The sequence below is a fragment of the Leptodactylus fuscus genome, assembly GCF_031893055.1.
Source record: "Leptodactylus fuscus isolate aLepFus1 chromosome 2 unlocalized genomic scaffold, aLepFus1.hap2 SUPER_2_unloc_4, whole genome shotgun sequence".
Taxonomy (NCBI): domain Eukaryota; kingdom Metazoa; phylum Chordata; class Amphibia; order Anura; family Leptodactylidae; genus Leptodactylus; species Leptodactylus fuscus.
Genome location: NW_027439805.1, coordinates 1 through 26,721, shown reverse-complemented (window position 1 = coordinate 26,721; position 26,721 = coordinate 1). Strand labels below are relative to the sequence as shown.

At 52.0% G+C, this 26,721-nt stretch overlaps 1 protein-coding gene across 1 annotated transcript in view; it reads right to left on the bottom strand.

Annotated features, from left to right (window-relative positions):
- The window catches only part of LOC142186340 (aldehyde dehydrogenase family 3 member B1-like), a 124,628-nt gene extending 98,172 nt beyond the window's left edge, over nt 1-26,456 (bottom strand). Inside the window, exons 1-5 of the mRNA XM_075261169.1 lie at nt 26,355-26,456; nt 10,782-10,947; nt 9,040-9,150; nt 8,637-8,757; nt 1,035-1,120 (exon numbers count right to left, since the gene is read on the bottom strand). Of these exons, the coding sequence (XP_075117270.1) occupies nt 1,035-1,120; nt 8,637-8,757; nt 9,040-9,150; nt 10,782-10,940 (477 nt within the window). The 5' untranslated portion in view covers nt 10,941-10,947; nt 26,355-26,456. The remainder of the gene's footprint in view (nt 1-1,034; nt 1,121-8,636; nt 8,758-9,039; nt 9,151-10,781; nt 10,948-26,354) is intronic.
- Between the last annotated feature and the right edge of the window lie 265 nt (nt 26,457-26,721).

Below are 26,721 nucleotides of genomic sequence, written 5' to 3'. Positions count from 1 at the left end.
TAACATAGAGGTGCTTTCATACTGTAACATAGAGGTGCTGTCCTACTGTAACATAGAGGTGTCATACTGTAACATAGGGGAGCTGTCATACTGTAACATAGAGGTGTCATACTGTAACATAGAGGTGTCATACTGTAACATAGGGGAGCTGTCATACTGTAACATAGAGGTGTCATACTGTAACATAGGGGTGCTGTCATACTGTAACATAGAGGTGTCATACTGTAACATAGAGGTGCTGTCATACTGTAACATAGGGGAGCTGTCATACTGTAACATAGGGGTGCTGTCATACTGTAACATAGAGGTGCTGTCATACTGTAACATAGAGGTGCTGTCATACTGTAACATAGAGGTGCTGTCCTACTGTAACATAGAGGTGTCATACTGTAACATAGGGGAGATGTCATACTGTAACATAGAGGTGTCATACTGTAACATAGGGGAGCTGTCATACTGTAACATAGGGGTGCTGTCATACTGTAACATAGAGGTGTCATAGTGTAACATAGGGGCGCTGTCATACTGTAACATAGGGGTGCTGTCATACTGTAACATAGGGGTGTCATAGTGTAACATAGGGCGCTGTCATACTGTAACATAGAGGTGTCATACTGTAACATAGGGGTGCTGTCATACTGTAACATAGAGGTGTCATACTGTAACATAGGGGTGCTGTCATACTGTAACATAGGGGTGTCATAGTGTAACATAGGGCGCTGTCATACTGTAACATAGAGGTGTCATACTGTAACATAGGGGTGCTGTCATACTGTAACATAGAGGTGTCATAGTGTAACATAGGGCGCTGTCCCAGAGCGGACACGGGGGCTATGACTATGGACTATATTACGATTCCTATATAATCTCCTGTATACAGTGAGCGGTGCCCGGATTAGATTACACAGAGGACGGTCACTGCTCCAGTAATAATCTCGCCATCTCTGCAGTAATTCCAGTCATTATGGAGGACGTCGGATTATGATATAAAAAGGACAGAAATACGACATCAGTGACATGAAGCAAAATACAACCTTGTCCATGTAACGTGGGAGGACGTCAGCAAGTAGCTTCTCTGTGTTCTGACTCATCTCTGACGGCTTCAGCACCGCACAGTTACCTGCAAATACTCAGAGCCTTAGAAAGAATCAAAAACAAAACAGACAATCACAACACACCCCAAGACACTGCTCCGTCACTAAGCCAGACCCAAGACACTGCTCTGTCACTAAGCCAGACCCAAGACACTGCTCCGTCACTGAGCCAGACCCAAGACACTGCTCCGTCACTAAGCCAGACCCAAGACACTGCTCCGTCACTGAGCCAGACCCAAGACACTGCTCTGTCACTAAGCCAGACCCAAGACTTCTCTGTCACTAAGCCAGACCCAAGACACTACTCCATCACTAAGCTAGACCCAAGACACTGCTCTGTCACTAAGCCAGACCCAAGACACTGCTCCGTCACTGAGCCAGACCCAAGACACTACTCCATCACTAAGCTAGACCCAAGACACTGCTCTGTCACTAAGCCAGACCCAAGACGCTGCTCTGTCACTAAGCCAAACCCTATACGCTTCTCAGTCACTAAGCCAGACCCAAGACTCTGCTCCGTCACTAAGCCAGACCCAAGACACTGCTCCGTCACTGAGCCAGACTCAAGACGCTGCTCCGTCACTAAGCCAGACCCAAGACACTGCTCCGTCACTGAGCCAGACCCAAGACACTACTCCATCACTAAGCTAGACCCAAGACACTGCTCCGTCACTGAGCCAGACTCAAGACGCTGCTCCGTCACTAAGCCAGACCCAAGACACTGCTCCGTCACTGAGCCAGACCCAAGACACTACTCCATCACTAAGCCAAACCCTATACGCTTCTCAGTCACTAAGCCAGACCCAAGACTCTGCTCCGTCACTAAGCCAGACCCAAGACACTGCTCCGTCACTGAGCCAGACTCAAGACGCTGCTCCGTCACTAAGCCAGACCCAAGACACTGCTCCGTCACTAAGCTAGACCCAAGACGCTGCTCTGTCACTAAGCCAAACCCTATACGCTTCTCAGTCACTAAGCCAGACCCAAGACTCTGCTCCGTCACTAAGCCAGACCCAAGACACTGCTCCGTCACTGAGCCAGACTCAAGACGCTGCTCCGTCACTAAGCCAGACCCAAGACACTGCTCCGTCACTGAGCCAGACCCAAGACACTACTCCATCACTAAGCTAGACCCAAGACGCTGCTCTGTCACTAAGCCAAACCCTATACACTTCTCAGTCACTAAGCCAGACCCAAGACTCTGCTCCGTCACTAAGCCAAACCCAATACACTGCTCAGTCACTAAGCCAAACCCAAGACACTGCTCTGTCACTAAGCCGGACCCAAGACGCTGCTCCTTCACTAAGCCAGACCCAAGACGCTGCTCCTTCACTAAGCTAGACCCAAGACACTGCTCTGTCACTAAGCCAGACCCAAGACGCTGCTCTGTCACTAAGCCAAACCCTATATGCTTCTCAGTCACTAAGCCAGACCCAAGACTCTGCTCCGTCACTAAGCCAGACCCAAGACACTGCTCCGTCACTGAGCCAGACTCAAGACGCTGCTCCGTCACTGAGCCAGACTCAAGACGCTGCTCCGTCACTGAGCCAGACTCAAGACCCTGCTCCGTCACTAAGCCAGACCCAAGACACTGCTCCGTCACTGAGCCAGACCCAAGACACTGCTCCGTCACTGAGCCAAACCTATTACGCTGCTCAGTCACTAAGCCAGACCCAAGACGCTGCTCCGTCATTAAGCCAGACCCAAGACACTGCTCCGTCATTAAGCCGGACCCAAGACGCTGCTCCTTCACTAAGCCAGACCCAAGACGCTGCTCCTTCACTAAGCCAGACCCAAGACGCTGCTCCGTCATTAAGCCAGACCCAAGACACTGCTCCGTCATTAAGCCAGACCCAAGACGCTGCTCCTTCACTAAGCCAAACCCAATACGCTGCTCAGTCACTAAGCCAGATCCAATACGCTGCTCCGTCATTAAGCCAGACCCAAGACACTGCTCCGTCATTAAGCCAGACCCAAGACGCTGCTCCGTCATTAAGCCAGACCCAAGACGCTGCTTCATCACTAAGCCAGACCCAAGACGCTGCTCCATCACTAAGCCAGACCCAAGACGCTGCTCCATCACTAAGCCAGACCCAAGACGCTGCTCCGTCACTAAGCCAGACCCAAGACGCTGCTCCGTCACTAAGCCAGACCCAAGACACTGCTCCATCACTAAGCCAGACCCAAGACACTGCTCTGTCACTAAGCCAGACCCAAGACGCTGTTCCGTCAATAAGCCAGACCCAAGACACTGCTCTGTCATTAAGCCAGACCCAAGACACTGCTTCGTCATTAAGCCAGACTCAAGACACTGCTCCTTCACTAAGCCAGACCCAAGACACTGCTCTGTCACTAAGCCAGACCCAAGACGCTGCTCTGTCACTAAGCCAAACCCTATACGCTTCTCAGTCACTAAGCCAGACCCAAGACTCTGCTCCGTCACTAAGCCAGACCCAAGACACTGCTCCGTCACTGAGCCAGACTCAAGACGCTGCTCCGTCACTAAGCCAGACCCAAGACACTGCTCCGTCACTGAGCCAGACCCAAGACACTACTCCATCACTAAGCTAGACCCAAGACACTGCTCCGTCACTGAGCCAGACTCAAGACGCTGCTCCGTCACTAAGCCAGACCCAAGACACTGCTCCGTCACTGAGCCAGACCCAAGACACTACTCCATCACTAAGCCAAACCCTATACGCTTCTCAGTCACTAAGCCAGACCCAAGACTCTGCTCCGTCACTAAGCCAGACCCAAGACACTGCTCCGTCACTGAGCCAGACTCAAGACGCTGCTCCGTCACTAAGCCAGACCCAAGACACTGCTCCGTCACTAAGCCAGACCCAAGACGCTGCTCTGTCACTAAGCCAAACCCTATACGCTTCTCAGTCACTAAGCCAGACCCAAGACACTGCTCCGTCACTGAGCCAGACTCAAGACGCTGCTCCGTCACTAAGCCAGACCCAAGACACTGCTCCGTCACTGAGCCAGACCCAAGACACTACTCCATCACTAAGCTAGACCCAAGACGCTGCTCTGTCACTAAGCCAAACCCTATACACTTCTCAGTCACTAAGCCAGACCCAAGACTCTGCTCCATCACTAAGCCAAACCCAATACACTGCTCAGTCACTAAGCCAAACCCAAGACACTGCTCTGTCACTAAGCCGGACCCAAGACGCTGCTCCTTCACTAAGCCAGACCCAAGACGCTGCTCCTTCACTAAGCTAGACCCAAGACACTGCTCTGTCACTAAGCCAGACCCAAGACGCTGCTCTGTCACTAAGCCAAACCCTATATGCTTCTCAGTCACTAAGCCAGACCCAAGACACTGCTCCGTCACTGAGCCAGACTCAAGACGCTGCTCCGTCACTGAGCCAGACCCAAGACACTGCTCCGTCACTGAGCCAAACCTATTACGCTGCTCAGTCACTAAGCCAGACCCAAGACGCTGCTCCGTCATTAAGCCAGACCCAAGACACTGCTCCGTCATTAAGCCGGACCCAAGACGCTGCTCCTTCACTAAGCCAGACCCAAGACGCTGCTCCTTCACTAAGCCAGACCCAAGACGCTGCTCCGTCATTAAGCCAGACCCAAGACACTGCTCCGTCATTAAGCCAGACCCAAGACGCTGCTCCTTCACTAAGCCAAACCCAATACACTGCTCAGTCACTAAGCCAGATCCAATACGCTGCTCCGTCATTAAGCCAGACCCAAGACACTGCTCCGTCATTAAGCCAGACCCAAGACGCTGCTCCGTCATTAAGCCAGACCCAAGACGCTGCTCCATCACTAAGCCAGACCCAAGACGCTGCTCCATCACTAAGCCAGACCCAAGACGCTGCTCCGTCACTAAGCCAGACCCAAGACGCTGCTCCGTCACTAAGCCAGACCCAAGACACTGCTCCATCACTAAGCCAGACCCAAGACACTGCTCTGTCACTAAGCCAGACCCAAGACGCTGTTCCGTCAATAAGCCAGACCCAAGACACTGCTCTGTCATTAAGCCAGACCCAAGACACTGCTTCGTCATTAAGCCAGACTCAAGACACTGCTCCTTCACTAAGCCAGACTCAAAACACTGCTCCGTTACTAAGCCAGATCCAATACGCTGCTCCATCACTAAGCCAGACCCAAGACACTGCTCTGTCACTAAGCCAGATCCAATACGCTGCTCCATCACTAAGCCAGACTCAAGACGCTGCTCCATCACTTAACCAGACCCAAGACACTGCTCTGTCACTAAGCCAGATCCAATACGCTGCTCCATCACTAAGCCAAACCCAATACGCTGCTCAGTCACTAAGCCAGATCCAATACGCTGCTCCGTCATTAAGCCAGACCCAAGACACTGCTCCGTCATTAAGCCAGACCCAAGACGCTGCTCCGTCATTAAGCCAGACCCAAGACACTGCTCCATCACTAAGCCAGACCCAAGACACTGCTCTGTCACTAAGCCAGACCCAAGACGCTGTTCCGTCAATAAGCCAGACCCAAGACACTGCTCTGTCATTAAGCCAGACCCAAGACACTGCTTCGTCATTAAGCCAGACTCAAGACACTGCTCCTTCACTAAGCCAGACCCAAGACACTGCTCTGTCACTAAGCCAGACCCAAGACGCTGCTCTGTCACTAAGCCAAACCCTATACGCTTCTCAGTCACTAAGCCAGACCCAAGACTCTGCTCCGTCACTAAGCCAGACCCAAGACACTGCTCCGTCACTGAGCCAGACTCAAGACGCTGCTCCGTCACTAAGCCAGACCCAAGACACTGCTCCGTCACTGAGCCAGACCCAAGACACTACTCCATCACTAAGCTAGACCCAAGACACTGCTCCGTCACTGAGCCAGACTCAAGACGCTGCTCCGTCACTAAGCCAGACCCAAGACACTGCTCCGTCACTGAGCCAGACCCAAGACACTACTCCATCACTAAGCCAAACCCTATACGCTTCTCAGTCACTAAGCCAGACCCAAGACTCTGCTCCGTCACTAAGCCAGACCCAAGACACTGCTCCGTCACTGAGCCAGACTCAAGACGCTGCTCCGTCACTAAGCCAGACCCAAGACACTGCTCCGTCACTAAGCCAGACCCAAGACGCTGCTCTGTCACTAAGCCAAACCCTATACGCTTCTCAGTCACTAAGCCAGACCCAAGACTCTGCTCCGTCACTGAGCCAGACTCAAGACGCTGCTCCGTCACTAAGCCAGACCCAAGACACTGCTCCGTCACTGAGCCAGACCCAAGACACTACTCCATCACTAATCTAGACCCAAGACGCTGCTCCGTCACTAAGCCAAACCCTATACACTTCTCAGTCACTAAGCCAGACCCAAGACTCTGCTCCGTCACTAAGCCAGACCCAAGACACTGCTCCGTCACTGAGCCAGACTCAAGACGCTGCTCCGTCACTAAGCCAGACCCAAGACACTGCTCCGTCACTGAGCCAGACTCAAGACGCTGCTCCGTCACTAAGCCAGACCCAAGACACTGCTCCGTCACTGAGCCAGACCCAAGACACTACTCCATCACTAAGCTAGATCCAAGACACTGCTCCGTCACTGAGCCAGACTCAAGACGCTGCTCTGTCACTAAGCCAGACCCAAGACACTGCTCCGTCACTGAGCCAGACCCAAGACACTACTCCATCACTAAGCCAAACCCTATACGCTTCTCAGTCACTAAGCCAGACCCAAGACTCTGCTCCGTCACTAAGCCAGACCCAAGACACTGCTCCGTCACTGAGCCAGACTCAAGACGCTGCTCCGTCACTAAGCCAGACCCAAGACACTGCTCCGTCACTGAGCCAGACCCAAGACACTACTCCATCACTAAGCTAGACCCAAGACGCTGCTCTGTCACTAAGCCAAACCCTATACACTTCTCAGTCACTAAGCCAGACCCAAGACTCTGCTCCATCACTAAGCCAAACCCAATACACTGCTCAGTCACTAAGCCAAACCCAAGACACTGCTCTGTCACTAAGCCGGACCCAAGACGCTGCTCCTTCACTAAGCCAGACCCAAGACGCTGCTCCTTCACTAAGCTAGACCCAAGACACTGCTCTGTCACTAAGCCAGACCCAAGACGCTGCTCTGTCACTAAGCCAAACCCTATATGCTTCTCAGTCACTAAGCCAGACCCAAGACACTGCTCCGTCACTGAGCCAGACTCAAGACGCTGCTCCGTCACTGAGCCAGACCCAAGACACTGCTCCGTCACTGAGCCAAACCTATTACACTGCTCAGTCACTAAGCCAGACCCAAGACGCTGCTCCGTCATTAAGCCAGACCCAAGACACTGCTCCGTCATTAAGCCGGACCCAAGACGCTGCTCCTTCACTAAGCCAGACCCAAGACGCTGCTCCTTCACTAAGCCAGACCCAAGACGCTGCTCCGTCATTAAGCCAGACCCAAGACACTGCTCCGTCATTAAGCCAGACCCAAGACGCTGCTCCTTCACTAAGCCAAGCCCAATACGCTGCTCAGTCACTAAGCCAGATCCAATACGCTGCTCCGTCATTAAGCCAGACCCAAGACACTGCTCCGTCATTAAGCCAGACCCAAGACGCTGCTCCGTCATTAAGCCAGACCCAAGACGCTGCTCCATCACTAAGCCAGACCCAAGACGCTGCTCCATCACTAAGCCAGACCCAAGACGCTGCTCCGTCACTAAGCCAGACCCAAGACGCTGCTCCGTCACTAAGCCAGACCCAAGACACTGCTCCATCACTAAGCCAGACCCAAGACACTGCTCTGTCACTAAGCCAGACCCAAGACGCTGTTCCGTCAATAAGCCAGACCCAAGACACTGCTCTGTCATTAAGCCAGACCCAAGACACTGCTTCGTCATTAAGCCAGACTCAAGACACTGCTCCTTCACTAAGCCAGACTCAAAACACTGCTCCGTTACTAAGCCAGATCCAATACGCTGCTCCATCACTAAGCCAGACCCAAGACACTGCTCTGTCACTAAGCCAGATCCAATACGCTGCTCCATCACTAAGCCAGACTCAAGACGCTGCTCCGTCACTAAGCCAGACTCAAGACACTGCTCCTTTACTAAGCCAGACCCAAGACACTGCTCCATCACTAAGCCAGACCCAAGACACTGCTCCATCACTAAGCCAGACCCAAGACACTGCTCCGTCACTAAGCCAAACCTAATACGCTGCTCAGTCACTAAGCCAGACCCAAGACGCTGCTCCGTCATTAAGCCAGACCCAAGACACTGCTCTGTCACTAAGCCAGATCCAATACGCTGCTCCATCACTAAGCCAGACCCAAGACACTGTTCCGTCACTGAGCCAGACCCAAGATGCTGCTTCGTCACTGAGCCAGACCCCGATCATTAATGATAATGCTCCATCATGAATTCAGATTCTGTTAATTTTCCACCCATTAGGTCCCATAACCGTTGTCTCTGCTCCAGTGTGAATATGTTCCTGTCCTCACTCCATCTTTCTGTATGAAACCACAGGAATGAAGTTCTGACTTCCATGACTAGAAATTTACAGAGGTTATGGAGAAGACGGGACTCACCTGCAGCAATGGCCCCGACTAGAGGAATGAGACTCAGATGGATGGGGTAGTTCCAAGGCGCGATGATCAGAACAACCCCCAAAGGCTCTTTCCGGATAAATGCAGAGTCCAGAGCTGTGACCTGGAAGAGAAAGGAAACCATCAGCAGTCAGGAGACAGATTAGAAGATGATAGAAGCGGGGGCACTACACACAGGCTACTCTAGAAGATGGCTGAAGGTTTGGGGGGGAGGGGCGACACTACTCCTGTAGTGTGCCGAGGCAGATTTACAAGCTTTGTTACACATTAAATGGATTGTCTTCTTTCTTGCAGACACAGCGCCACCCCTGTCCCATGGTTGTATGTGGTACTGAGGCTGACGTTGAGGTGACGTGGCCCTGTGTGGTGTGACTCTCGGACTCACCAGATTCTTAGACACGTGCTCGTCCTTGGTCCAGGAGCTCAGGTTGTTCAGCGCCAGGTTTATCTCGCTCTTCACCATACTCAGCTCGGAGATCTCCACTTCAAATGGAGGCTGCAAAATATGCACAACAGTCACCAGCGGGGGGCAGTCTGGGGCCTAGAGGTCATAGCTCTAGAGTGGAGCTCAGCCTAGGAGCACCCCCACACCTGTATGAAGGTATACAGCATATACAGTAGGCACTGTCAGGTGGTTCCTCTGTTTGAGGTGTGACTAGTTACCTGTATTGTCTCTGTGCATTATATGATGCCTTTACCTATGGAGTATATCACAGCACTGTATGGCAGTATTTGTACACTGGCTGGTGAGCGGTAGACACTGAACAGCTGTTGGGTCTGGTGTTATACAGTGTACCGAGCCAGTAGGGGGCTCCCTACCATACACAGTCACCATTTGGTCATCAAAAAACATTGAAAACCCCTGTAGGGACACGTTACGTCTCTTAGCAAATTAAATCTGCCTTGTCCTGCTCTTGATGCCACCTCTACCACCCATCTTCTCCTGGTCTTGATCCCACCTCCACCACCCAACTTCTCCTGGTCTTGATCCCACCTCCACCACCCAACTTCTCCTGGTCTTGATACCACCTCCAACACCCATCTTCTTCTGGTCTTGATGCCACCTCCACCATCCATCTCTCTCCTGGTCTTGATCCCACCTTCACCACCCAACTTCTTCTGGTCTTGATCCTACCTCCAACACCCATCTTCTTCTGGTCTGGATGCCACCTCCACCATCCATCTTCTCCTGGTCTTGATGCCACCTCCACCACCCAACTTCTCCTGGTCTTGATCCCACCTCCACTACCCATCATCTCCTGGTCTTTATGCCACCTCCACCACCTATCTTCTCCTGGTCTTGATGCCACCTCCACCACCCATCTTCTCCTGGTCTTGATGCCACCTCCACCATCCATCTTCTCCTGGTCTTGATCCCACCTTCACCACCTAACTTCTTCTGGTATTGATCCTACCTCCAACACCCATCTTCTTCTGGTCTTGATGCCACCTCCACCATCCATCTTCTCCTGGTCTTTATGCCACCTCCACCACCCAACTTCTCCTGGTCTTGATCCCACCTCCACTACCCATTATCTCCTGGTCTTTATGCCACCTCCACCACCCATCTTCTCCTGGTCTTGATGCCACCTCCACCACCCATCTTCTCCTGGTCTTGATGCCACCTCCACCACCCATCTTCTCCTGGTCTTGATCCCACCTCCACCACCCATCATCTCCTGGTCTTGATCCCACCTCCACCACCCATCATCTCCTGGTCTTGATGCCACCTCCACCATCCATCTTCTCCTGGTCTTGATCCCACCTCTACCATCCATCTTCTCCTGGTCTTGATCCCACCTCCACCACCCATCATCTCCCGGTCTTGATCCCACCTCCACCACCAATCTTCTCCTAGTCTTGATGTCACCTCCACCACCCATCTTCTCCTGGTCTTGATGCCACCTCCACCACCCAACTTCTCCTGGTCTTGATCCCACCTCCACACCCATCATCTCCTGGTCTTGATGCCACCTCCACCATCCATCTTCTCCTGGTCTTGATCCCACCTCTACCATCCATCTTCTCCTGGTCTTGATCCCACCTCCACTACCCATCATCTCCCGATCTTGATCCCACCTCCACCACCCATCTTCTCCTGGTCTTGATCCCACCTCCACCACCCACCTTGTTCAGGTCTTTCTTTAGACATTCTAGTATTTGGGCCTTATTTTCTTCTAGGAATGTACTCAGAGCTTCCAACTGTGAGATCCTGAATTGTAAGGGCCGAGTCTTCCCTTTTTGAAAGCAGGACCTCAGATGGTTGACTGTGTCATTAAAGGCCATGGTCCAGCTGTGGAGAATAACAGAAGATCGATGTCAACAAGAGGAGGACTCTGCATGTATACTGTCACTGAGGACCAAAGAGTCTGCAGGGTATTGTAATAGATGCCAGAGCGGGAGCCAGCAGCCTGCAGGGTATTGTAATAGATGCCAGAGCGGGAGCCAGCAGCCTGCAGCGTATTGTAATACATGCCAGAGCAGGAGCCAGCAGCCTGCAGGGTATTGTAATACATGCCAGAGCGGGACCGAGCAGCCTGCAGGGTATTGTAATACATGCCAGAGCGGGAGCCAGCAGCCTGCAGGGTATTGTAATAGATGCCAGAGTGGGAGCCAGCAGCCTGCAGGGTATTGTAATAGATGCCAGAACGGGAGCCAGCAGCCTGCAGGGTATTGTAATACATGCCAGAGCGGGACCGAGCAGCCTGCAGGGTATTGTAATACATGCCAGAGCGGGACCGAGCAGCCTGCAGGGTATTGTAATAGATGCCAGAGCGGGAGCCAGCAGCCTGCAGGGTATTGTAATAGATGCCAGAGCGGGACCGAGCAGCCTGCAGGGTATTGTAATAGATGCCAGAGCGGGAGCCAGCAGCCTGCAGGGTATTGTAATACATGCCAGAGCGGGAGCCAGCAGCCTGCAGGGTATTGTAATACATGCCAGAGCGGGACCGAGCAACCTGCAGGGTAGTGTAATACATGCCAGAGCGGGAGCCGGCAGCCTGCAGGGTATTGTAATAGATGCCAGAGCGGGAGCCAGCAGCCTGCAGGGTATTGTAATACATGCCAGAGCGGGAGCCAGCAGCCTGCAGGGTATTGTAATACATGCCAGAGCGGGACCGAGCAACCTGCAGGGTAGTGTAATACATGCCAGAGCGGGAGCCAGCAGCCTGCAGGGTAGTGTAACAGATGCCAGAGCGGGAGCCAGCAGCCTGCAGGGTAGTGTAATAGATGCCAGAGCGGGAGCCAGCAGCCTGCAGGGTATTGTAATACATGCCAGAGCGGGACCGAGCAGCCTGCAGGGTATTGTAATACATGCCAGAGCGGGAGCCAGCAGCCTGCAGGGTATTGTAATAGATGCCAGAGTGGGAGCCAGCAGCCTGCAGGGTATTGTAATAGATGCCAGAACGGGAGCCAGCAGCCTGCAGGGTATTGTAATACATGCCAGAGCGGGACCGAGCAGCCTGCAGGGTATTGTAACACATGCCAGAGCGGGACCGAGCAGCCTGCAGGGTATTGTAATAGATGCCAGAGCGGGAGCCAGCAGCCTGCAGGGTATTGTAATAGATGCCAGAGCGGGACCGAGCAGCCTGCAGGGTATTGTAATAGATGCCAGAGCGGGAGCCAGCAGCCTGCAGGGTATTGTAATACATGCCAGAGCGGGAGCCAGCAGCCTGCAGGGTATTGTAATACATGCCAGAGCGGGACCGAGCAACCTGCAGGGTAGTGTAATACATGCCAGAGCGGGAGCCAGCAGCCTGCAGGGTAGTGTAATAGATGCCAGAGCGGGAGCCAGCAGCCTGCAGGGTAGTGTAATAGATGCCAGAGCGGGAGCCAGCAGCCTTCAGGGTATTGTAATAGATGCCAGAGCGGGACCGAGCAGCCTGCAGGGTATTGTAATACATGCCAGAGCGGGAGCCAGCAGCCTGCAGGGTATTGTAATAGATGCCAGAGCGGGAGCCAGCAGCCTTCAGGGTATTGTAATACATGCCAGAGCGGGACAGAGCAGCCTGCAGGGTATTGTAATAGATGCCAGAGCGGGAACCAGCAGCCTTCAGGGTATTGTAATACATGCCAGAGCAGGAGCCAGCAGCCTGCAGGGTATTGTAATACATGCCAGAGCGGGACCGAGCAGCCTGCAGGGTATTGTAATAGATGCCAGAGCGGGAGCCAGCAGCCTGCAGGGTATTGTAATAGATGCCAGAGCGGGACCGAGCAGCCTACAGGGTATTGTAATACATGCCAGAGCGGGAGCCAGCAGCCTGCAGGGTAGTGTAATAGATGCCAGAGCGGGAGCCAGCAGCCTGCAGGGTATTGTAATAGATGCCAGAGCGGGACCCAGCAGCCTGCAGGGTATTGTAATACATGCCAGAGCGGGACTGAGCAGCCTGCAGGGTATTGTAATAGATGCCAGAGCGGGACCCAGCAGTCTGCAGGGTATTGTAATAGATGCCAGAGCGGGAGCCAGCAGCCTGCAGGGTATTGTAATAGATGCCAGAGCGGGACCGAGCAGCCTGCAGGGTATTGTAATAGATGCCAGAGCGGGACCGAGCAGCCTGCAGGGTATTGTAATAGATGCCAGAGCGGGAGCCAGCAGCCTGCAGGGTATTGTAATAGATGCCAGAGAGGGACAGAGCAGCCTGCAGGGTATTGTAATAGATGCCAGAGCGGGACCGAGCAACCTGCAGGGTATTGTAATAGATGCCAGAGCGGGAGCCAGCAGCCTGCAGGGTATTGTAATACATGCCAGAGCGGGAGCCAGCAGCCTGCAGGGTATTGTAATAGATGCCAGAGCGGGAGCCAGCAGCCTGCAGGGTATTGTAATAGATGCCAGAGCGGGAGCCAGCAGCCTGCAGGGTATTGTAATACATGCCAGAGCGGGAGCCAGCAGCCTGCAGGGTATTGTAATAGATGCCAGAGCGGGAGCCAGCAGCCTGCAGGGTATTGTAATACATGCCAGAGCGGGAGCCAGCAGCCTGCAGGGTATTGTAATACATGCCAGAGAGGGACAGAGCAGCCTGCAGGGTATTGTAATAGATGCCAGAGCGGGAGCCAGCAGCCTGCAGGGTAATGTAATAGATGCCAGAGCGGGAGCCAGCAGCCTGCAGCGTATTGTAATAGATGCCAGAGCGGGAGCCGGCAGCCTGCAGGGTATTGTAATAGATGCCAGAGCGGGAGCCAGCAGCCTGCAGGGTATTGTAATACATGCCAGAGCGGGAGCCAGCAGCCTGCAGGGTATTGTAATAGATGCCAGAGAGGGACAGAGCAGCCTGCAGGGTATTGTAATAGATGCCAGAGCGGGAGCCAGCAGCCTGCAGGGTATTGTAATAGATGCCAGAGAGGGACAGAGCATTTCACATAGAAGCACCTCAAGTAACACAAAAAATGGCCATGAAAAGCATCATCCATAACATCATGGAAAAAGCTCAAGCCAACACACAATCCAATTTGTTAAAAAAGTTTTTAAATATTTATTAAATATTTTGGCAAGTAATTGCCACTTAATATTCAATAATATACAGCAGGGCAGATGGATTTAGCCAAAGACACAAACAGAATAGAGACGTAGAACAAATAGCATAAGGTGTTTCTGCTGAATCCTATAGTATAAGTTCAGGTAATTTCAATATAAATATATGGAATAGCAGAATTCTGTTATATTCACCATAGAATACTATTAATATATAACAATATCCAAAATATGTGACCCATGAATGTAGATACACAATATTATGTCAGTGCATCATTAATAGCAATGGGAAACACATCAAGATTTTGTTACACAAAATTGAGCATGAAAGTGTAAGGCAGCTATAAAAATACCAGTCTCATTGCCAAAAGTATAACACCCATAAGATCATACATAGATATGCCCAACCACCTTCAAATGTAAGTGTAACATCCTGCTGCAGAGCCGGACAAGAGCTCCAATATAATAATGACTGTATGAATTACCTGATGTCAGCAAAACGCCCAAAGACAATGTACTGATAGGTAGAAGGACCAGCCCTACGCGTTTCGCCACGAGGGGTGAGGACCCTGCTCACAAGAGCTTACACTCTATGGGGAGATAGAGAGGACACAAGAGGAGTGAGGACCCCGCTCACAAGAGCTTACACTCTATGGGGAGATAGAGAGGACACAAGAGGAGTGAGGACCCCGCTCACAAGAGCTTACAATCTATGGGGAGATAGAGAGGACACAAGAGGAGTGAGGACCCCGCTCACAAGAGCTTACACTCTATGGGGAGATAGAGAGGACACAAGAGGAGTGAGGACCCCGCTCACAAGAGCTTACACTCTATGGGGAGATAGAGAGGACACAAGAGGAGAGAGAACCCCGCTCACAAGAGCTTACAATCTATGAGGAGATAGAGAGGAGGACACAAGAGGAGTGAGGACCCCGCTCACAAGAGCTTACAATCTATGGGGAGATAGAGAGGAGGACACAAGAGGAGAGAGGACCCCGCTCACAAGAGCTTACAATCTATGGGGAGATAGAGAGGACACAAGAGGAGTGAGGACCCCGCTCACAAGAGCTTACAGTCTATGGGGAGATAGAGAGGACACAGGAGGAGTGAGGACCCCGCTCACAAGAGCTTACAATCTATGGGGAGATAGAGAGGACACAAGAGGAGTGAGGACCCCGCTCACAAGAGCTTACAATCTATGAGGAGATAGAGAGGACACAAGAGGAGTGAGGACCCCGCTCACAAGAGCTTACAATCTATGAGGAGATAGAGAGGACACAAGAGGAGTGAGGACCCCGCTCACAAGAGCTTACAATCTATGAGGAGATAGAGAGGACACAGGAGGAGTGAGGACCCCGCTCACAAGAGCTTACAATCTATGGGGAGATAGAGAGGACACAAGAGGAGTGAGGACCCCGCTCACAAGAGCTTACAATCTATGAGGAGATAGAGAGGACACAGGAGGAGTGAGGACCCCGCTCACAAGAGCTTACAATCTATGGGGAGATAGAGAGGACACAAGAGGAGTGAGGACCCCGCTCACAAGAGCTTACAATCTATGAGGAGATAGAGAGGAGGACACAAGAGGAGTGAGGACCCCGCTCACAAGAGCTTACAATCTATGAGGAGATAGAGAGGACACAAGAGGAGTGAGGACCCCGCTCACAAGAGCTTACACTCTATGGGGAGATAGAGAGGACACAAGAGGAGTGAGGACCCCGCTCACAAGAGCTTACAATCTATGAGGAGATAGAGAGGAGGACACAAGAGGAGTGAGGACCCCGCTCACAAGAGCTTACAATCTATGAGGAGATAGAGAGGAGGACACAAGAGGAGTGAGGACCCCGCTCACAAGAGCTTACAATCTATGGGGAGATAGAGAGGACACAAGAGGAGTGAGGACCCCGCTCACAAGAGCTTACAATCTATGGGGAGATAGAGAGGAGGACACAAGAGGAGTGAGGACCCCGCTCACAAGAGCTTACAGTCTATGGGGAGATAGAGAGGACACAGGAGGAGTGAGGACCCCGCTCACAAGAGCTTACAATCTATGGGGAGATAGAGAGGACACAAGAGGAGTGAGGACCCCGCTCACAAGAGCTTACAATCTATGAGGAGATAGAGAGGAGGACACAAGAGGAGTGAGGACCCCGCTCACAAGAGCTTACAATCTATGAGGAGATAGAGAGGAGGACACAAGAGGAGTGAGGACCCCGCTCACAAGAGCTTACAATCTATGGGGAGATAGAGAGGACACAAGAGGAGTGAGGACCCCGCTCACAAGAGCTTACAGTCTATGGGGAGATAGAGAGGAGGACACAAGAGGAGTGAGGACCCCGCTCACAAGAGCTTACAATCTATGAGGAGATAGAGAGGAGGACACAAGAGGAGTGAGGACCCCGCTCACAAGAGCTTACAATCTATGAGGAGATAGAGAGGACACAAGAGGAGTGAGGACCCCGCTCACAAGAGCTTACAATCTATGGGGAGATAGAGAGGACACAAGAGGAGTGAGGACCCCGCTCACAAGAGCTTACAGTCTATGAGGAGATAGAGAGGACACAAGAGGAGTGAGGACCCCGCTCACAAGAGCTTACAATCTATGAGGAGATAGAGAGGAGGACACAAGAGGAGGGAGGACCCCGCTCACAAGAGCTTACAATCTATGGGGAGATAGAGGAGGACACAGGAGGAGTGAGGACCCCGCTCACAAGAGCTTACAATCTATGGGGAGATAGAGAGGAGGACACAAGAGGAGTGAGGACCCCGCTCACAAGAGCTTACAATCTATGGGGAGATAGAGAGGAGGACACAAGAGGAGGGAGGACCCCGCTCACAAGAGCTTACAATCTATGGGGAGATAGAGAGGACACAGGAGGAGTGAGGACCCCGCTCACAAGAGCTTACAATCTATGAGGAGATAGAGAGGAGGACACAAGAGGAGTGAGGACCCCGCTCACAAGAGCTTACAATCTATGGAGGAGATAGAGAGGACACAAGAGGAGTGAGGACCCCGCTCACAAGAGTTACAATCTATGAGGAGACAGAGAGGACACAAGAGGAGTGAGGACCCCGCTCACAAGAGCTTACAATCTATGAGGAGATAGAGAGGAGGACACAAGAGGAGTGAGGACCCCGCTCACAAGAGCTTACAGTCTATGGGGAGATAGAGAGGACACAAGAGGAGTGAGGACCCCGCTCACAAGAGCTTACAATCTATGAGGAGATAGAGAGGACACAAGAGGAGTGAGGACCCCGCTCACAAGAGCTTACAATCTATAGGGAGATAGAGAGGACACAGGAGGAGTGAGGACCCCGCTCACAAGAGCTTACAATCTATGGGGAGATAGAGAGGAGGACACAAGAGGAGTGAGGACCCCGCTCACAAGAGCTTACAATCTATGAGGAGATAGAGAGGACACAAGAGGAGTGAGGACCCCGCTCACAAGAGCTTACAGTCTATGGAGGAGATAGAGAGGACACAGGAGGAGTGAGGACCCCGCTCACAAGAGCTTACAATCTATGAGGAGATAGAGAGGACACAAGAGGAGTGAGGACCCCGCTCACAAGAGCTTACAGTCTATGGAGGAGATAGAGAGGACACAGGAGGAGTGAGGACCCCGCTCACAAGAGCTTACAATCTATGGGGAGATAGAGAGGACACAAGAGGAGTGAGGACCCCGCTCACAAGAGCTTACAATCTATAGGGAGATAGAGAGGACACAGGAGGAGTGAGGACCCCGCTCACAAGAGCTTACAATCTATGGGGAGATAGAGAGGAGGACACAAGAGGAGTGAGGACCCCGCTCACAAGAGCTTACAATCTATGAGGAGATAGAGAGGACACAAGAGGAGTGAGGACCCCGCTCACAAGAGCTTACAGTCTATGGAGGAGATAGAGAGGACACAGGAGGAGTGAGGACCCCGCTCACAAGAGCTTACAATCTATGGGGAGATAGAGAGGACACAAGAGGAGTGAGGACCCCGCTCACAAGAGCTTACAATCTATGAGGAGATAGAGAGGACACAGGAGGAGTGAGGACCCCGCTCACAAGAGCTTACAGTCTATGGAGGAGATAGAGAGGACACAAGAGGAGTGAGGACCCCGCTCACAAGAGCTTACAATCTATGGGGAGATAGAGAGGACACAAGAGGAGAGAGAACCCCGCTCACAAGAGCTTACAGTCTATGGAGGAGATAGAGAGGACACAAGAGGAGAGAGGACCCCGCTCACAAGAGCTTACAATCTATGGGGAGATAGAGAGGACACAGGAGGAGTGAGGACCCCGCTCACAAGAGCTTACAGTCTATGGAGGAGATAGAGAGGACACAAGAGGAGAGAGGACCCCGCTCACAAGAGCTTACAATCTATGGGGAGATAGAGAGGACACAGGAGGAGTGAAGACCCCGCTCACAAGAGCTTACAATCTATGGGGAGATAGAGAGGAGGACACAAGAGGAGTGAGGACCCTGCTCACAAGAGCTTACAATCTATGGGGAGATAGAGAGGACACAGGAGGAGTGAAGACCCCGCTCACAAGAGCTTACAATCTATGGGGAGATAGAGAGGAGGACACAAGAGGAGGGAGGACCCCGCTCACAAGAGCTTACAATCTATGAGGAGATAGAGAGGAGGACACAGGAGGAGTGAGGACCCCGCTCACAAGAGCTTACAATCTATGAGGAGATAGAGAGGACACAAGAGGAGTGAGGACCCCGCTCACAAGAGCTTACAATCTATGGGGAGATAGAGAGGACACAAGAGGAGAGAGGACCCCGCTCACAAGAGCTTACAGTCTATGGAGGAGATAGAGAGGACACAAGAGGAGAGAGGACCCCGCTCACAAGAGCTTACAGTCTATGGAGGAGATAGAGAGGACACAGGAGGAGTGAGGACCCCGCTCACAAGAGCTTACAATCTATGAGGAGATAGAGAGGACACAGGAGCTTACAATCTATGAGGAGATAGAGAGGAGGACACAAGAGGAGAGAGGACCCCGCTCACAAGAGCTTACAATCTATGGGGAGATAGAGAGGAGGACACAAGAGGAGTGAGGACCCCGCTCACAAGAGCTTACAATCTATGGGGAGATAGAGAGGAGGACACAAGAGGAGTGAGGACCCCGCTCACAAGAGCTTACAATCTATGGGGAGATAGAGAGGAGGACACAAGAGGAGAGAGGACCCCGCTCACAAGAGCTTACAATCTATGGAGGAGATAGAGAGGACACAGGAGGAGTGAGGACCCCGCTCACAAGAGCTTACAATCTATGGGGAGATAGAGAGGACACAAGAGAAGTGAGGACCCCACTCACAAGAGCTTACACTCTATGGGGAGATAGAGAGGACACAAGAGGAGTGAGGACCCCGCTCACAAGAGCTTACAATCTATGGGGAGATAGAGAGGACACAAGAGGAGTGAGGACCCCGCTCACAAGAGCTTACAGTCTATGGGGAGATAGAGAGGAGGACACAAGAGGAGTGAGGACCCCGCTCACAAGAGCTTACAATCTATGAGGAGATAGAGAGGAGGACACAAGAGGAGTGAGGACCCCGCTCACAAGAGCTTACAATCTATGAGGAGATAGAGAGGACACAAGAGGAGTGAGGACCCCGCTCACAAGAGCTTACAATCTATGGGGAGATAGAGAGGACACAAGAGGAGTGAGGACCCCGCTCACAAGAGCTTACAGTCTATGAGGAGATAGAGAGGACACAAGAGGAGTGAGGACCCCGCTCACAAGAGCTTACAATCTATGAGGAGATAGAGAGGAGGACACAAGAGGAGGGAGGACCCCGCTCACAAGAGCTTACAATCTATGGGGAGATAGAGGAGGACACAGGAGGAGTGAGGACCCCGCTCACAAGAGCTTACAATCTATGGGGAGATAGAGAGGAGGACACAAGAGGAGTGAGGACCCCGCTCACAAGAGCTTACAATCTATGGGGAGATAGAGAGGAGGACACAAGAGGAGGGAGGACCCCGCTCACAAGAGCTTACAATCTATGGGGAGATAGAGAGGACACAGGAGGAGTGAGGACCCCGCTCACAAGAGCTTACAATCTATGAGGAGATAGAGAGGAGGACACAAGAGGAGTGAGGACCCCGCTCACAAGAGCTTACAATCTATGGAGGAGATAGAGAGGACACAAGAGGAGTGAGGACCCCGCTCACAAGAGTTACAATCTATGAGGAGACAGAGAGGACACAAGAGGAGTGAGGACCCCGCTCACAAGAGCTTACAATCTATGAGGAGATAGAGAGGAGGACACAAGAGGAGTGAGGACCCCGCTCACAAGAGCTTACAGTCTATGGGGAGATAGAGAGGACACAAGAGGAGTGAGGACCCCGCTCACAAGAGCTTACAATCTATAGGGAGATAGAGAGGACACAGGAGGAGTGAGGACCCCGCTCACAAGAGCTTACAATCTATGGGGAGATAGAGAGGAGGACACAAGAGGAGTGAGGACCCCGCTCACAAGAGCTTACAATCTATGAGGAGATAGAGAGGACACAAGAGGAGTGAGGACCCCGCTCACAAGAGCTTACAGTCTATGGAGGAGATAGAGAGGACACAGGAGGAGTGAGGACCCCGCTCACAAGAGCTTACAATCTATGAGGAGATAGAGAGGACACAAGAGGAGTGAGGACCCCGCTCACAAGAGCTTACAGTCTATGGAGGAGATAGAGAGGACACAGGAGGAGTGAGGACCCCGCTCACAAGAGCTTACAATCTATGGGGAGATAGAGAGGACACAAGAGGAGTGAGGACCCCGCTCACAAGAGCTTACAATCTATAGGGAGATAGAGAGGACACAGGAGGAGTGAGGACCCCGCTCACAAGAGCTTACAATCTATGGGGAGATAGAGAGGAGGACACAAGAGGAGTGAGGACCCCGCTCACAAGAGCTTACAATCTATGAGGAGATAGAGAGGACACAAGAGGAGTGAGGACCCCGCTCACAAGAGCTTACAGTCTATGGAGGAGATAGAGAGGACACAGGAGGAGTGAGGACCCCGCTCACAAGAGCTTACAATCTATGAGGAGATAGAGAGGACACAGGAGGAGTGAGGACCCCGCTCACAAGAGCTTACAGTCTATGGAGGAGATAGAGAGGACACAAGAGGAGTGAGGACCCCGCTCACAAGAGCTTACAATCTATGGGGAGATAGAGAGGACACAAGAGGAGTGAGGACCCCGCTCACAAGAGCTTACAATCTATGAGGAGATAGAGAGGACACAGGAGGAGTGAGGACCCCGCTCACAAGAGCTTACAGTCTATGGAGGAGATAGAGAGGACACAAGAGGAGTGAGGACCCCGCTCACAAGAGCTTACAATCTATGGGGAGATAGAGAGGAGGACACAAGAGGAGGGAGGACCCCGCTCACAAGAGCTTACAATCTATGAGGAGATAGAGAGGAGGACACAGGAGGAGTGAGGACCCCGCTCACAAGAGCTTACAATCTATGGGGAGATAGAGAGGACACAAGAGGAGAGAGAACCCCGCTCACAAGAGCTTACAGTCTATGGAGGAGATAGAGAGGACACAAGAGGAGAGAGGACCCCGCTCACAAGAGCTTACAATCTATGGGGAGATAGAGAGGACACAGGAGGAGTGAGGACCCCGCTCACAAGAGCTTACAGTCTATGGAGGAGATAGAGAGGACACAAGAGGAGAGAGGACCCCGCTCACAAGAGCTTACAATCTATGGGGAGATAGAGAGGACACAGGAGGAGTGAAGACCCCGCTCACAAGAGCTTACAATCTATGGGGAGATAGAGAGGAGGACACAAGAGGAGTGAGGACCCTGCTCACAAGAGCTTACAATCTATGGGGAGATAGAGAGGACACAGGAGGAGTGAAGACCCCGCTCACAAGAGCTTACAATCTATGGGGAGATAGAGAGGAGGACACAAGAGGAGGGAGGACCCCGCTCACAAGAGCTTACAATCTATGAGGAGATAGAGAGGAGGACACAGGAGGAGTGAGGACCCCGCTCACAAGAGCTTACAATCTATGAGGAGATAGAGAGGACACAAGAGGAGTGAGGACCCCGCTCACAAGAGCTTACAATCTATGGGGAGATAGAGAGGACACAAGAGGAGAGAGGACCCCGCTCACAAGAGCTTACAGTCTATGGAGGAGATAGAGAGGACACAAGAGGAGAGAGGACCCCGCTCACAAGAGCTTACAGTCTATGGAGGAGATAGAGAGGACACAGGAGGAGTGAGGACCCCGCTCACAAGAGCTTACAATCTATGAGGAGATAGAGAGGACACAGGAGCTTACAATCTATGAGGAGATAGAGAGGAGGACACAAGAGGAGAGAGGACCCCGCTCACAAGAGCTTACAATCTATGGGGAGATAGAGAGGAGGACACAAGAGGAGTGAGGACCCCGCTCACAAGAGCTTACAATCTATGGGGAGATAGAGAGGAGGACACAAGAGGAGTGAGGACCCCGCTCACAAGAGCTTACAATCTATGGGGAGATAGAGAGGAGGACACAAGAGGAGAGAGGACCCCGCTCACAAGAGCTTACAATCTATGGAGGAGATAGAGAGGACACAGGAGGAGTGAGGACCCCGCTCACAAGAGCTTACAATCTATGGGGAGATAGAGAGGACACAAGAGAAGTGAGGACCCCACTCACAAGAGCTTACACTCTATGGGGAGATAGAGAGGACACAAGAGGAGTGAGGACCCCGCTCACAAGAGCTTACAATCTATGGGGAGATAGAGAGGACACAAGAGGAGTGAGGACCCCGCTCACAAGAGCTTACAATCTATGAGGAGATAGAGAGGAGGACACAAGAGGAGTGAGGACCCCGCTCACAAGAGCTTACACTCTATGAGGAGATAGAGAGGACACAAGAGGAGTGAGGACCCCGCTCACAAGAGCTTACAATCTATGGGGAGATAGAGAGGACACAAGAGGAGAGAGGACCCCGCTCACAAGAGCTTACAATCTATGGAGGAGATAGAGAGGAGGACACAAGAGGAGTGAGGACCCCGCTCACAAGAGCTTACAATCTATGAGGAGATAGAGAGGAGGACACAAGAGGAGTGAGGACCCCGCTCACAAGAGCTTACAATCTATGGGGAGATAGAGGACGACACAGGAGGAGTGAGGACCCCGCTCACAAGAGCTTACAATCTATGGGGAGATAGAGAGGAGGACACAAGAGGAGTGAGGACCCCGCTCACAAGAGCTTACAGTCTATGAGGAGATAGAGAGGACACAAGAGGAGTGAGGACCCCGCTCACAAGAGCTTACAATCTATGGCGAGATAGAGAGGACAGAAGAGGAGTGAGGACCCCGCTCACAAGAGCTTACAGTCTATGGAGGAGATAGAGAGGACACAAGAGGAGTGAGGACCCCGCTCACAAGAGCTTACAATCTATGGGGAGATAGAGAGGAGGACACAAGAGGAGTGAGGACCCCGCTCACAAGAGCTTACAATCTATGGGGAGATAGAGAGGACACAGGAGGAGTGAGGACCCCGCTCACAAGAGCTTACAATCTATGAGGAGATAGAGAGGAGGACACAAGAGGAGTGAGGACCCCGCTCACAAGAGCCTACAATCTATGGGGAGATAGAGAGGAGGACACAGGAGGAGTGAGGACCCCGCTCACAAGAGCTTACAGTCTATGGAGGAGATAGAGAGGAGGACACAGGAGGAGTGAGGACCCCGCTCACAAGAGCTTACAATCTATGGGGAGATAGAGAGGACACAAGAGGAGTGAGGACCCCGCTCACAAGAGCTTACAATCTATGAGGAGATAGAGAGGACACAAGAGGAGTGAGGACCCCGCTCACAAGAGCTTATAATCTATGGGGAGATAGAGAGGACACAAGAGGAGTGAGGACCCCGCTCACAAGAGCTTACAATCTATGAGGAGATAGAGAGGACACAAGAGGAGTGAGGACCCCGCTCACAAGAGCTTACAATCTATGGGGAGAGAGAGGAGGACACAAGAGGAGTGAGGACCCCGCTCACAAGAGCTTACACTCTATGGGGAGATAGAGAGGACACAAGAGGAGTGAGGACCCCGCTCACAAGAGCTTACAATCTATGGGGAGATAGAGAGGACACAAGAGGAGTGAGGACCCCGCTCACAAGAGCTTACAATCTATGAGGAGATAGAGAGGACACAGGAGGAGTGAGGACCCCGCTCACAAGAGCTTACAATTTATGGGGAGATAGAGAGGAGGACACAGGAGGAGTGAGGACCCCGCTCACAAGAGCTTACAATCTATGGGGAGATAGAGAGGAGGACACAGGAGGAGTGAGGACCCCGCTCACAAGAGCTTACAATCTATGGGGAGATAGAGAGGACACAGGAGGAGTGAGGACCCCGCTCACAAGAGCTTACAATCTATGGGGAGATAGAGAGGAGGACACAAGAGGAGGGAGGACCCCGCTCACAAGAGCTTACAATCTATGAGGAGATAGAGAGGACACAAGAGGAGTGAGGACCCCGCTCACAAGAGCTTACAATCTATGAGGAGATAGAGAGGACACAGGAGGAGTGAGGACCCCGCTCACAAGAGCTTACAATCTATGAGGAGATAGAGAGGACACAAGAGGAGTGAGGACCCCGCTCACAAGAGCTTACAATCTATGGGGAGATAGAGAGGACACAGGAGGAGTGAGGACCCCGCTCACAAGAGCTTACAATCTATGGGGAGATAGAGAGGAGGACACAAGAGGAGTGAGGACCCCGCTCACAAGAGCTTACAATCTATGGGGAGATAGAGAGGAGGACACAGGAGGAGTGAGGACCCCGCTCACAAGAGCTTACACTCTATGAGGAGATAGAGAGGACACAAGAGGAGTGAGGACCCCGCTCACAAGAGCTTACAATCTATGAGGAGATAGAGAGGAGGACACAGGAGGAGTGAGGACCCCGCTCACAAGAGCTTACAATCTATGGGGAGAGAGAGGAGGACACAAGAGGAGTGAGGACCCCGCTCACAAGAGCTTACACTCTATGGGGAGATAGAGAGGACACAAGAGGAGTGAGGACCCCGCTCACAAGAGCTTACAATCTATGGGGAGATAGAGAGGACACAAGAGGAGTGAGGACCCCGCTCACAAGAGCTTACAATCTATGAGGAGATAGAGAGGACACAAGAGGAGTGAGGACCCCGCTCACAAGAGCTTACAATCTATGGGGAGATAGAGAGGAGGACACAAGAGGAGGGAGGACCCCGCTCACAAGAGCTTACAATCTATGGGGAGATAGAGAGGAGGACACAGGAGGAGTGAGGACCCCGCTCACAAGAGCTTACAATCTATGGGGAGATAGAGAGGACACAGGAGGAGTGAGGACCCCGCTCACAAGAGCTTACAATCTATGGGGAGATAGAGAGGACACAGGAGGAGTGAGGACCCCGCTCACAAGAGCTTACAATCTATGGGGAGATAGAGAGGAGGACACAAGAGGAGGGAGGACCCCGCTCACAAGAGCTTACAATCTATGAGGAGATAGAGAGGACACAAGAGGAGTGAGGACCCCGCTCACAAGAGCTTACAATCTATGAGGAGATAGAGAGGACACAGGAGGAGTGAGGACCCCGCTCACAAGAGCTTACAATCTATGAGGAGATAGAGAGGACACAGGAGGAGTGAGGACCCCGCTCACAAGAGCTTACAATCTATGGGGAGATAGAGAGGAGGACACAGGAGGAGTGAGGACCCCGCTCACAAGAGCTTACAATCTATGAGGAGATAGAGAGGACACAGGAGGAGTGAGGACCCCGCTCACAAGAGCTTACACTCTATGAGGAGATAGAGAGGACACAAGAGGAGTGAGGACCCCGCTCACAAGAGCTTACAATCTATGGAGGAGATAGAGAGGACACAAGAGGAGTGAGGACCCCGCTCACAAGAGCTTACAATCTATGGGGAGATAGAGAGGACACAAGAGGAGTGAGGACCCCGCTCACAAGAGCTTACAGTCTATGGAGGAGATAGGAGAGGACACAAGAGCTCGCTATATACTCCATGTATAGTGGTATACACTGTACACTGTATCTTACCTCTGTGTATATAGTGCAGTATATGTTGTGTTGTTGTGGTAATACACATACTGTACACCAGCACCACACACTATTCGCCAATTTACACATACAACACAACCTGGTAAGACACGCACTGCACACTGTGGTGTGTATATACTACAGTATATAGTGTGTTGTGTTGCTGTGCACTGTATGTCTTACCTCGGAGTGTTGACGTCTTCCTCTGTCACTTGGGACTGGTTTGCTTGGAGGAAATAAATGGCTGTTGAGCAGGAGGAGGAGTTGTGCGGTGTGAGTGTGCAGATTGTGCAATGACTTGTCAGCCTGCCCGGCGTCTTCAGTCTCTGCACACCAATTATTTATTCTCTGATTCTTCTGTATCATTAGATCACAAGATGGAGAAGCCGAAAACAGAAGTGAACACGTCACCGACATACATACACAACACACAACTACTGACACAAGTATACATACACAACACACACACTGACACAAGTATACATATACAACACACACACTGACACAAGTATACATACACAACACACACACTGACACAAGTATACATACA